General features: G+C 41.1%; 1 protein-coding gene across 2 annotated transcripts in view; it reads left to right on the top strand.

Annotated features, from left to right (window-relative positions):
* TESK2 (testis associated actin remodelling kinase 2) overlaps nucleotides 1–14079 on the top strand; it is a 145086-nt gene that overhangs the window by 121836 nt on the left and 9171 nt on the right. Inside the window, exon 5 of one of the 2 annotated variants that reach the window (XM_058552253.1) lies at nucleotides 9468–9614. The exons of the other annotated variant lie outside the window; for it this stretch is intronic. Coding sequence (XP_058408236.1) covers nucleotides 9468–9614 — 147 coding nt within the window. The remainder of the gene's footprint in view (nucleotides 1–9467; nucleotides 9615–14079) is intronic. 2 annotated transcript variants of the gene reach the window in all.

The raw sequence follows: 14079 nt of genomic DNA, 5'->3' as shown, positions 1-14079 counted from the left end.
TTATTGGGGCCTACTCTGCCAGACACTGATCTAGGCATGGCATTGAACCTGTTCTCAATGGACTCATGAAGTGAAGTTAATTGTGTGTTTGGACCTTCTGAATTTACTTGGAAAGGGTTTCATAATTCAGTGCTATGGTCATTCTATGCTTCTAGTTATTTAGAAAAAAGTTTTACAGTTTAGAATCCCCAAAACCCTTCTGAGGGACATCGTATCCAGATCTGCTGCTTTGCTTGAATTGAGAGTTGGCCTGAGATCAGCATTAGCTGCTTCCCAGAGGGTCCCAGTGGCTGACAGAGAAAATATAATTTTGAACAAATTGGTAAGATTAATCTAGACTTCACTCAAGATTAACCATCTGATTTTTCTCATTTACTCTCTCATTAAAGAGGGCACATCCTTCTAACACTTGAGATTGTCTGAAACCAAGGAAAAGAAAAGGCTCTCCCTTTTTCCTTGAGAATGTAGATATTTATGTGTACACTAAATTTATATCTATGTGTACATTAGACCTCAAATCTATTTTCTCTGCAGTAGAACCAGAACTGGCTGTATCCTCTTTCCCTACCCCTTCCTTTGATAACTTCCTTTGATAGTCTGTGAATTTCTGTGAACTTGAGGGTATTTAGTTATCTATCTGACCTGTAGCCTTCAGAGGAGATTTCTGCCTGCACTTGGAGTGACAGTTAGGCTGGGAAGGTCTCTTCCACATAGCAAATTGGAAACCTTCCCTCCCTTTCTACCTGCCTACCTACCATTTGCCACTAGAAGATACCATTTGAGCTTGTAGTTTACCTCCTTTAACTTTTGCTTGACTTCTTCCTTATACAGAGGCCAAGTAGTGTGCTGATATAGGCAAAGGAGGTAGAAGAAATGATTGGTTCATTTGAGGATGGAGTCTGCTTTGATATAAATCACCTTAATTAGAAACTTAACATCTTTTGGTTTCTATTTTCATTTTGTCCACTGTCAAGCCCCTACTCCTCAGATCTGGTGGGAAGGCAGGGTGCATTGTCTTCCTTAAGGGATTGGTTTGTTCACTCGGAGCCCAATCATCAGGGGAATGTCAGAGATTTTTGTCTGGATCAGGAGAGTGCAGGGTTGTAATAGACATAGGGTAGCAAGCTGGAGGGAAGAATGCTTTAAACATGGCCCCAATAGCCATGTTGCTAGTAGAGTTATTATGGATTTTGGGATAGGAGAGCAGAGTGGATGGTCTGGAGCTCTGGCCTGATCTTAAATCCTGTCTGAGACCACTGATTGCTAGTAGAGCTTCATGGGGTAAAGGCAACAGTCTTATTATTATCTTAGTTTATTTTTCGAGAAGATTTGTTCTACAGATTTATCTTTTAATGTTTACTTTGTTTAAACAAATTTGATTTTGATTATGAGATGTTTGATGTAAGAGTTCAAAATCTGTGGGGAAAGCTTAATCATACTTTTTTGAATCTTGTGGGTAAACAGTCATTTTGATGTTTATAGTATCTTACATGCATAGAAAAACAGTCATACTGCTTCAGGTACATTAAACAAACTTATGTTCTTAAAGTAATGAATGGGTTTGTACTAAGCGTCTGTGGGACGTGTAAGGGAAGAGGAGGAGTTATCTTCATGGCTTCTTCTACTTGGCTTTCAGCAGCTGATAAAAGAAATATCTTCTATAATTTCCAAAAAGAGATCTGTTATATTTTTTAATTGCATGTCATTCTGACCACTTTAAGGAGTCTGCTGATAGGGTGGTAAAAGGATCCTCAGAATTTCATATTACTGAGTGGCCAAACACACTGTTTTGTATTTCACTATATATCCAGTGCTACCATAGTATCTGCCATATAATAGGTATTATTAAATATTTGTTTTGCATGGTATTTATCAGAAGATTCCTCTAAAAGCACATTTCTCTTTTTGATCTTAAATTATATTAATGACTGAATTGGGAGAGCCTCCAATAAAAGAAGGAACTTAAAACCAGCCTCCATTTATTTAAATGTACTTGATCATTCATTTGTTCATTCAGCAATTTATTGTTCACTTCACTGAATACTGGGCTAACAAAGTTGAGAAAGACCTGGTCCCTGCCATCAAGGTTGTGGTACAACGTGATAAACAATAGTAGAAATACATGCAGGGGGGCTAAAGTGGCACACAGTATGGGAGAGGGTATCAGGAAATGCTTTCCAAAATAAGAGACTCAAGCTGCGTTTAGAAGGACAAGTAAGAATTAGCAAAGCTCTGAAGGGGAAGAGGAGTATTCTGTACAGTAGATAAGCATATATGAAGGCAGAGAGAGTGAAACATTTAAATATTCTGAAACAAATTTTGGGTTCCCTTTCTCTTTGAATCAGTTCGTTACTACTGACTGTTTAGTCAGGCAGGCCCTGCTGGACCTCCTGGAGTAGAGGCTGAATCATTGGCAAACTCAGGCCTTGGCAGATATACGGATGTACACTTGTAGTGGCTGCGGAACCTCGAGCTGAGATCAGGAGGCTCCTTTGGAGCACAAGCCTCCCACAGGGCGCTCTTGGGATGCCTGTCCTGGAATTACCCAGGGCAATAACAAAGCTTTCTTTTCTTCTTTAAACCAAGCTAGCAGGATGGGATGTCTGCTTGCCTTTGTGTTTGGAGCCGACCAACAAACATACAGTGGCTAGCACAATGGCATTGTTGGGCTTCAGTGAAAACTAGGTCGGGGCCCAGGCCCTCCTCTGTAGAGGGCCCATCCAAAGAACAGAAGCCACTGATTTGGCTATTTGGCATTAATGCTGGTTTCTGATGGATTTCTGACTTATTGATGGCACTTAAGATTATAGAATCTCTTCTCATTGCTTCTCTGAACACCTCAATTTGGAATCTCTGAGTTGCCTTTGACTCTTTTTCCTTAGTTCTCATATCTACCACTCATTTGCTAACTCCTTTAGATTCTACCTCTACATATTCTAACTCTAGCCCACTTTTTCATGCCTGTAATAGCACTCTAAGTCAGGTGTTTGGTCACCTCTCATCTGGACGGTTGCAGCACCCTCCAAATCCTCCTCTAGTTCCTCCTCTATCCTGCTACCAGCATGATCTTTCTAAAATGTAGTTTTGTTCATGTATTAGTTTCCTAGGGCTGCCATAACAGAGCACCACAACATGGGGTGGCTCATAATAACAGAAATTTATTCTCTCATAGTTCTGAAGGCTAGGTGTCCAAAATCAAAGTGTTGGCAGGGCCGTGGTCTCTCTGAAGGCTCTAGGGGAAGATTCTTCCTTGCTTTTTCCTAGCTTCTGGTGGCGTTCCTTGTCTTGTAGATGTGTCACTCAAATCTCTGTGTCCATCATTACATAACATTCTCCCTGAGTGTTTGTGTTTCTACTCCTCTTTTTATAAAGATACCAGTCATATTGGATTAAGGGTCCACACTACTCCAGTATGACCTCATCTTGACTTGATTACATATGCGAAGACCCTACTTCCAAATAAGGTCACATTCACAGGGACCAGGGGTTAGGACTTGAGCATATCTTTTTGGGAGATATAATCAACACGCAACAGATCATGTTATACTTTTACCTAGAAACCTTTAGTGGTCCCTGTGGTCTGCCAAATTAACTATAGATGTTTCATTTTGGTGTTTCAGAACTTCTACACTAATAATAAATATAATAATAATAATAGGAATAATGACAACTGACATACATTGAGAACTTTGTTTGACATTGTTCTAAGCATTTTACACATCAACTCATTGAATCTTCATAATTCTATGGATTAGGTACTATTATTATTTCCATTTTATAGATGAGTGTTAAAGAAATTGAGTAACCAACCCAGGGTCACACAGGTAGTCAGAGGTGAAATTCAATCCTAGGCAGTCTAATTATGCAGTGTGTGGGCTTCATCACTACACTGTACTACCCATCTTAATTTTTTAGCTTTATCCCTTCTCCCCTACTTTTACTTTATGCAGAAAAAAAAAGGAATAACTACTAATCTCTGCACTATATCTTTGTGTTCGTTTTGCATAGAATGTCTTTCTTACTCCCAGCCCTACATATGGGCTTCCATGAAATGGAACTGAATCCTCAACAATGAGTACTTAGCCAGGCCTAGGTACGGGAAGGATATTCCAGGTAAATGGACCAGCATTGGGTACAAATGTGCGAATAATCAGGGGTCAGACCTTTATAAGCAGGAGTGAAAGGCTTTGTATGCCATACTAAGGATTGTGGGTTTTATCCTAAGAGTAATAGGGCATCATTGAATAATTTTAATAGGTAAGTGGCTTCAGGTTGGCATTTCAGAAGGATTATCTTTACTGTATTATGGAAAATGGATTGGAATGAGGGTTATGTCTATTCAAGATGTGAGAACAAGAAGACCAGTTAGAAAGCTAATGGAGTAACCCAGGGGAGGGATGATGATGATAAGATGTTGACATTGGGGAGAATGAGTTGTGTACTATGAGATAAGCACTGTGCTGGACATACTTTGTATATCTTATGTCTTTTAAATACTCCTTGCCTTTGATTAAACACCAAATCTTGTTGGTTCTACCTCTGAGATGTCTCCTTTCCATTCCTGCTGCCATTGTCTTATTCAGGCCTTTGTTACTTCCCACCTGGGTGATTCCAGAAGCCTCCTAACTGTTCTCCCAGCCTCAATTCCTGACTTTTCCATATGGTTTTTATATTACTGTTAGAATGATATTTCTCTGTAGCATGTCTGATCATGTTATTGTTCTATGTGAAAAAAATTGTTAGTTGATTATATGTCATCACTACTAGACTGTGAACTACACTAGACTAGACTGTGAGCTAAGGGCAGAGACTGGGCCCACTTATCTTTGTGTTATCACATAGTAGGTTTTCAGTGTTTGTGTAGGTGGATGGATAGAGAGATGGATGGATTTTCTCAGGACAACCCCGCTAATTAGGTGGCAGCAAATGATCTCTGTTAGTTGGATGGCAGCACATTTATCTGCCTTGGGTAAGTGCCCAGTTAGGCAGATGGGTAGATATTTTAAAAAAGAATAATAATTCTTACAGTTGATATTTTCTTCAGAGTCTCTCTGAAAATGCCTTTGAACCACTATTCAGAGATAAGCTTGTTTGGTTGCAGATATCAGTACATTGATAATTCAAAGAAAAAAAAAAGCAACCATTTTGTCTTATTCTTCTGACTAGTTATGATTGGGTGAGGCTACTATAGCTGACTAGAGTCAGCAAGAATTGGGAACAGGAGTCTTGGGTGTAGTGAATGTTACCTCAGGGAGAGGTAAGTATTGCCTAGTGCTGCTCCAGAGTATTCTCTGTGTGAGCATGTTTATGTGTCTGCCTGTGCCTGAGTTGGTACCATCAGAGCCTATAGAGGATATATGGGAAGAACCATACTCTCACCCTAGTACAACTCCTAACTCTCTTTTAGGATCCATCTCAGATGTTACTTCCTCTCTGAGACTTTCCAAAGTCCACAGGCAGAGTCAGTTTCTACTTTCATAACCCAAGTATTTACCTAGGCTAAAGGGTTATTGGTATTATTTACTTACCTATATTTCTTTCACTGGACTTCTTTAAGGTATGAAGTGAATGTTATTCATCTTTATATACCCACATTTACCATGTGCCAGACACTCTTCTAATCACTGGGGGATTTAATGTTGATGTAAATAGACAGGTTCTTACTCTCATATGGCAGGAACAGGAGGAGTGCTCAATAAATGTTTGTAGAAATAACCTGAATTGATATTCCTGAGTGGAGAACTGACTATTCACTTATCTGTCCCTTCTGTGATTTTTTTAGGGTGTTGGCATATGATTTCTTGCTTACATAATATTGTTTAGTCACCAACACACATTTATTTACTGATTGCCTTCTAGGAAAAGAGTCTTTAATGAAATCAAGTATCAAACACAAATGAAATGGCAGAAACTCCATTATAATATTTTATTAGACCCCGAGGAGCAGAGGCAGATTTTGGTGTAGGTAAAGTTGGGAAATAGTCACTGAGAGGTACTAAAGTACCTATAACACATTTGATTGGCTGATATTATAGTTTTCTGGACTTGAAAGTTTAAAAGAACAACAATAAAAAATGTAAAAATTTCTCTCTCTAGTAGGTTGTTTAAATGTATTGCCAGTGCCTTAGGTTGTTTTGTAGGGCTGCCTGAGGGAGTGGTGTGAAAGAAAATGAAAGCAAAGCAGCTGTTATGCTCATCCCGGAAAGCTGAATGTGCTCATGCAGTTGCTCTTGCCTCTGCTCCCCGCAGATGGGTTTGTTCAAATGACACACCAGCTGAGTCTGCTCCGCGCCTTGCTTATGGGGAAGTGAACCTCCCAACTAATGGGCACACAGAGCATGTAGGAACTTAGAAATCTTCCTTGTTGGCAGATCTCAAACTTCCTTTCCTCGTATATTCAAAGGTCTTAAGACACTGAGAAGTTGTGGTTTCTGAGGGCCCAGAGGTTTATCAGCCCCACCAAAGTATTCACCAAAGACAGGCAAGAGGCATGGGTTGTAACAATAAACTCCATTCGGTTTCTCTCTCTGGTCCTGGTTTTTTGTGCTTTTCTATTTTGCCTGGAAAAGCCAGAGCCTACTAGCCAGTGTGATTCCTCTCCTTGTCTCACCTTTCTCGTCGGCTCTCCACCCTCTGGCTTGGTCTGTGGATTTCTCAGTCCTTCAGAGACATAGCAGAACAGAGTAAACATATGAACTAGAATCAAGAGTCCTGGCTTAGCCTGGCCCACAGAGAGTGCACATACAGCCTTTTTCATCATAGTCCTTTCTGCCTGGCCCTCAGTTGGGAAACCTGAGTCAGGCTCCTGAAGTCAGGCCTTCCATGTAACACTGTCACCATGCCAAAGAAGTGAACCACCACCTCTTCAGACTTTCTTGACTCTCAGAGCTAAAGAAATTTGTCTGCGTGATTAGATGTCAGCTTCATTGCCCCCATGTAGCTTCCGAGTTTGCAAGTTCAGTTTCTTTTTTAGTAAGTGAGCACCTCAAATGTGAACCGTGGACAGATTCAACTAGAGTGAAGAGACAAAGGCACTGTGCTAATGCCGTCATTATGCCTCATTTTGAGACTTCCAAAGATGGATTATCAAGCAGGATGAAGCAGATCTACAGGTTTCCCTTTTGAGAAGTTAGGTATATTTTTAGCCTTTTTCTCTGCCTTGCCAAACCTGATCTGCCTCATCAAACGATCTGAAGTGCTGCATCGTGCTGCCCCCAACTGGTTCTTTTTGGTGCTTATGTTACCATATCAGAAAATCTCAGGAGTATGTGGCACTTAAATTTTTTCTAAGCACTTTTATATATTTGTATTAGATTCTCAGAATAACATTGTGAGTTATATGGATCAAGGATTATCAATACCTTGGTGGGAAAACTGAAGGATAGCCTAATTAGTTGATTTGTCCAAAGTTAAATGGCTATTAAGAGGCAGAATTGGACTAAAATTCAGATTTTAAAATTCTCTTGCCTCCTGTCCCATTAGGTTCCCTAGTCTTTTGTAAATTCAATCTCACCCAAAAAATAGGTATTAAGAGCATAATTTTAGGCTTAGAGGAAATTTCCCCTTTTTGTCCTTTGGAAGGAGAGGGAGAAAAACCATCATGTAAGGTTTGAATAAATTCATTAACCTAATTGGCAAAAATTTTTGAGCTCTTGTCCTGCATGAGGCTCTCTGATTCAGATACTGTGGCCTCTAACTCTCCAGTGTAATGTAGTGGTAAAGAGCATGGACTCTGGAGCCAGACTGCCTGGGTCTGAACCCTGGATCTGCTGCTTAATAATTGGGTAACCTTGAGCAAGTTGCTTAACCTCTAAATGCCTTTCGTAAAATGAGAATAATAGTACACTTACCTCGTAGGGTTATGTTGTAGATTAAATGAGATAGTTAACGTAAAGTTCTTAGAATAGTGTCTGGCACAAAGTAAGTACTATATAAATAATTATTAGTTGCTGTTATTATTATTATCATCATCATCTCTGTATAAATATGTTTATTTGCTCTTTAAAAAAAAGCAAAACAGTCCTTCATGGGTATGTAGGAATGATGAAAAGACAAATTTCTTGTAAGAGTACATCCTCACATAGTTTCTCCATAGCTTTATCTCCTACTCACTCCTCAGTTCACTTTGGTCTCAACCACTTTACTGGAACTGCTCTGGCCGCGGTTGCCAGTGACTTCCTACTTGCAATTTGTTGGACACTTTTCATGCTCATCTTACTTGATCTGTAGCATTTGATACTTTTGGTCATTTCCTCTTTGGAATGTTCTCCTTCTTTGGCTTCTATGATGACTTTCTTGCTTGGTTCTTCTTCCTCTGCTTGCTCCTTTAAATGTTACCATTCCTTGGGATTCTGTTAATTTCCCACCTTACATGTTATCCCCTGGGCAATTTTATATACTCCTTGGCATCAGTGACTTCTTCAGTTCAATGTTATTACCTCCTAAACGTTAGTTTTTAGCCCAGACTTTGTTCCTAAACTTTAAACTGACTTTCTCTAGAACATTTCACACCTTAGTTGTCCCACAGGCCTTTAAACTCAACATGTCCTAGCTGAATTTGCTGTCTTTTAACATTGCCTCTTCTTCTAAAAACTTGCTTCTCTCCCTATATTCTGGATATTTAATAATGGCATCCAGGGACCAATAGCCTGGGATCAACGTAGAGCTTTTCATTGCTCTCGTCCCCCCATCCAGGCAGTCATCAGGTTTTTCTGACTCTGCCATCTAAATACGTCTTTAATCTTGCTCTATTCCAATGCCTCCACTATTGCCTTAACTCAGGCACCCTTCTTTCACCAGGATTATTGCAATAATCTCCTAACCTATTTTCCTATCTCCATATTTTCCACTCTAATCCATCTATCATACCATTGCTAAAATCTGTTCTTTAAAAAGCAAATATGAACATGTTGCTCTTCTGCTTAAAAGACTTATTGTGTTCTCTATAGACAGGATAAAGTCCATATATCTTAGCAAAGCATATTGGCCTCACCTACCTCTCCTATTCATGCAGTCTGGCCATATTGAGTAAGTTAGTTTCCTGAATGCACCATGCACTTAACCTATAACTTCGCATATGCTGCACCCTCTGTGTGGACTGTCTTTTTTTCCTGCTCTCCTAGGTCATTTTTTTGACTGTTTATTTCCTCCATGCAGCTTTCTCTGACATGCCAAGATTGAGTTAGTAACTTTATCCTCTGTGCTGTATAGTGCTGTCTTACCTACCAGTGCTATATTTTAGCATTTACCACATGATATTGTCTGTATCTCTTAATAGATTGTGATCTTCTCAAAGGAAGGTATCTTTGTGTGCAGCGCCTACCGTAGTGCCTGGATGCAGAATAAACCCTCAGTAACTTAAAGAATATAAACAGTCTCTATCTTCTAGGTGTTTACTCTTTAGTGGTTTTACCACCAGTCTAAACATTCCTGACAAATGGTAGCTGGATTTTCCTTCTGTTTTGTAGTATATCAACTCTGGAAACCTGGAACAGTTGCTAGACAGTAACCTGCATTTGCCCTGGACTGTGAGGGTGAAACTGGCCTATGACATAGCAGTGGGCCTCAGCTACCTTCACTTCAAAGGCATTTTCCATCGGGACCTCACATCTAAGGTATGAAAGCTTTACTTGCACAACTCTTCAAGATACCGTCCTCCATTACCAAGAAAGCTGTGTTAAGAAACCAGTCATTAATGAGCTTTGAAATGATGGAGATCTCTTATAGATTTAACATTTAATCATACAGGATACAACGATACAACTTATTACTCTGTATAGCTAGTCCTTAGAAAGCCAATCTTGGCTCACAGCAGGTACCTTTCAGTGTTGAGCCAGGCACACATACATCCTGAGAACCTTTACACTTGACTTCTGTCTCTTGAGTGTGTATTGCAAGAGCAGATGGCATGAGGAGGGTTAAGAGATTCTTGCCTTATAGGAGTGACAGCAGTCAAGGCAATGTGGGAGCCTGTCTCTTACTGTTCTCTCTCATGGCCTCCAGGAAGTAGCTCTTAACTGAGAGCAGGCATTCAGTGATTTTTAGTCACTTGAGTGCAGGTTTTGAGGGCCATAATGTACTGACCCATTTTCTGTCTGTGTGATTGAGTTTCTGCCATCCTGCCAGTTCCTCTTTGGCGTCAGCTGGTCTCTGTAGTATTCTCTTGCTGTCCAAATTGCTGTGTGACCAGGTTAGAAAAGAGTTGCTTTTAGAGAATGTTGGCCATGCTACAAGACAGACACCTCAGGGGCAGGTGGCCCAAGACACCACCATGACAAGGCTTATATAAATAGCACTGTTTGATCATTTATGTGGGATCTATAAATCATCTAATATGACTTCTGTCCAAGAGCTGATCTAAAGTCTTCTAGGGAGATATACAGGAGTTTTGTACCTGCCCAAGAATAGCTGTCATTTCATTCCCCACACCTCAGTACATACACATGCACACACACATACATGCATGCACATACTCCTACACTCCTTCTGTCATGGATGAGGGGTAGGGAAGCTGTTATAAGAAAAAGTTTGCAAAGGGAACAAAAGCAGGCTGTACTCTCAGAGCCAATAAGGCCTAGAGCAGTAAGTCTCTGGCTACATCACATTAGAATGGTTCTGGTGTTCCAAACAGCAGCACTATCCCTGAGGGACCCTGGCCATTGGTTTATAAACTACAACGTAGAAAATAGCTTTGGGAGGTGATTATAGGGCCCCTGGGTGTGGCAGGGCCATTTGTAGTCAGCTGCATTGTTACTGGAATGCAGCCAGCAGTCAAATCTGGTGACCAGCTGAGGCCTAGTTATGAGGAGTCCTTTATCTTCATCCGTACCTGTGAGGACTGGACAGTTGGACACTTGGGACCTGGAAGGTGGTATCTTATCCCTTCATCAGCCTTTTCTCCTCCCTTCGAATGTTTTGGAAAGTCAAGACTAAGGAAACTGCACGTGTTCCAGGCAAATGGGTGGACACTGCCTTCAGTCGATAGCCTACTCTTACCTTGGGCATTCAGCCAAAATCAAATCTTTGCTTCCTACTCAGAGAGCACCATTTCTTCCAAGGTGGAGGGAGATCACGACAAGTTATCTATCAGTCACACAGTTATTTCCTCCACACCTACATCAGAGTCTCCTGTGTCTGGCACAGTGGATGAAAGAATGTTAGTAAAGGACAGTTTCTGACCTAGAGGTACTTACAGTCTTATTGGGAAAAAACTAAAGAGTAGTCCACAGCATTTTATAATTGAGAGTTCAGCTATAGACTATAGGTTTTCAGAGAAAAGAAAGATCACTAGGTTAGGGTAGCTAGGCTTTCTGGAGGAGAGCTCCCCCAACGAGTTCCTAAGAGCTCATCAGATTCCCTCCTGTGCCCCCAGAGCACTTTGTCCCATTGTGCTAGTGTCCAAGGGTGGTTCTGTCAGGGCTTATCATGTTGTATTGTAAAAGTGACTCACCTTTTTGGAGCTATAGGGTAAGACCATCCTCCTTTGGTTTTCCTAATAGAGAGTGGGTATTCCCAGTGTCAGTTGGCTCGAGACAAGCAGCTAGGAACTTAAGAGAAAGAACTCTGTGTCTCTGCTTTCTTGGGTCTGAACTTTAAGGAGGTATTGAGGATATTTCCAGGTGGTGAGAACAAATGACTTTGCAACCTAGAGACAGGCTGAAAAGTGCACTATAGGGAATCTCAAGTTGAAGAGAAACAAGTGAATTTTATAAGCCAGACTATCCAATTTGAGAGATTGTCCCTATTCATTGCCCTTTTATCATCTCTGAGCTTTTGGTACAGTTTTGTCTGAATGTTTCAACCTCACTGTAACTGTGTTGCAGGGATTAGGGAGAGGGTTGTATGTCCACACCTAGACCAAAGCAGCCACACCCAGGAGACCTGTGTGGTGGTGACAATGACCATATGAATGAGAAGCCCCAAGGGAGAAATAAGGCTAAAGGGACGGAGTAGGGCTTTGAGGTTTCCAAATTATCTCCTCATTTCCAGCCTTGAGTCTGAGTTTGATTTCTTTAAGGACAATAAAATATGGTTTACTTATATTTTCATAGGGTACACTTCATATTATTTGATTATTCTATTGTGTTGTGTCTCCCACCAGCATCCAGGTTTCTCAAATGCTTCTCTTATTCACCTTTTTATTCATGGCACCTAGTATAGAGCCTGTCAGAGTAGGGACTTCCTGGCTATCTTTCAGAGAATGCACTTGATAACACAGAGGCCAAAACATCTGCTCAAGAACTGAGATTTTGAGTCTCAGACCCAGTTTTGTCCCACATCTCCAAATGACTTCAGTGACTTTGGGGATCTCAGTGTTCCCAGTCTGTAGAATAGATGTTTCCCTTGACCTCATAGGAGCAATCAGTCTGGGCTTCTGAGCTAACAAGAGGGATTTAAAGTAGTAGGAACATGTTCCAGGTGGGCAAACCAGAACAAAGAGAAGCAGATACCTTTTTCCAAAAGATCTTGAGCCTGTGGTAGAGGCCAAGAGGATCCCTAGTTTCCTGTCAGATGCCTCCTGAAAGTAGTACTGCCTTTGTAGTATTCACATGTCAGTGGTTACTACAATACTGCTTTCAAGAGTGAAAAGTCTGTCAGAGCTGTTCAATCTAATTTTGTAATTACTTCTAAGAAAGAGCCTGATATATATTTGTGCAGTGGTGATGGTGATAATCTACTTAGAAGGAAGTGGGTAATAGTGTGGCTTTAAAAGTTTTCAGTTCAGGGGCCAGCTGGGTGGTGTAGCAGTTAAGTTTGTGAGCTCTGCTTCGGTGGCCTAGGCTTCACAGGTTCGGATCCCGGGCATGGACCTATATACCGCTTATCAAGCTATGCTGTGGCGGTGTCCCATATAAAGTAGAGGAAGATGGGCACGGATGTTAGCTTATGGCCAGTCTTCCTCAGCAAAAAAGAGGAGGATTGGCAACAGATGTTAGCTCAAGACTAATCTTCCAGGCCGGCCCCGTGGCTTAGCGGTTAAGTGCGCGCGCTCCGCTACTGGCAGCCCGGGTTCGGATCCCGGGCACGCACAGACGCACCGCTTCTCCGGCCATGCTGAGGCCGCGTCCCACATATAGCAACTAGAAGGATGTGCAACTATGACATACAACTATCTACTGGGGCTTTGAGGCAACAAAAGGAGGAGGATTGGCAATAGATGTTAGCGCAGAGCTGGTCTTCCTCAGCAAAAAAGAGGAGGATTAGCATGGATGTTAGCTCAGGGCTGATCTTCCTCACAAAAAAAAACAAGACTAATCTTCCTCAAAAAAAAAAAATAAAAAAAAAAGAAGTATTCAGTTCATGAGCTCCATCAAGAAATGGCAATAACCACACACAGGCTTTTACCAGTAGCTCTAGGAGTACTAGTACAACTGTACGTGATGCTTGTTTCTTAGGGACAGCTGAGAAAGCAGTTTGTTTCTACTTAATACCATTACTGCCTAAGATCAGGCGAGCACCACTGATCTTCTTTGGTTACTCCTAGGAGTATGAATTATGAATTATACCTCTATTCTTGGTTGGTGGGTTTTGTTTTTTGTTTTTTTCATTGACTCCAAAGAAGCCACTCTGGTGATTCTACAGAGTGAAAAGCGTATCCAGCTATAGTCTTAGGCTGTAGCACACGACGAAGAACAGAAAATGCCAAGTTTCATAGACTGAAGAAGCATGAATTAGGAACAAAGTTGAAGTCTGGAGGGATGTAGAGCGTGTCTGTGAGGGCACCCTGTGGTTGTCTTTTATAATGAGAACCATCAACAGCTTTTGGGAACCATTTATATTGTGCTATTAGAGGATATAGTATTGGGGACATAGAAATTACTGGAACCCAATCTGTACCATCCATAGACTCTTAGTCTAGTTGGGGAGACAGATATGTGAGCAGATTATTACACAAGAGCTATGGTAAAGATATGGGGGTCACATGCTGGGATGGAGGGAAGAGATGGGGCACATAACAGCAAACCAGATAATCTTCTAAGAGACTTGGACTATAGCAGTCTCTGGCATTTAGAAGAGCAATTCAGTCTCTGATCTCCCTGTGCTGTGAAAAGAACCTCTTAATCTTTCTTGAGATGTAGA

Source organism: Diceros bicornis, chromosome 13 (assembly GCF_020826845.1).
Source record: "Diceros bicornis minor isolate mBicDic1 chromosome 13, mDicBic1.mat.cur, whole genome shotgun sequence".
Taxonomy (NCBI): domain Eukaryota; kingdom Metazoa; phylum Chordata; class Mammalia; order Perissodactyla; family Rhinocerotidae; genus Diceros; species Diceros bicornis.
This window is presented reverse-complemented; position numbering and strand designations above follow the sequence as displayed.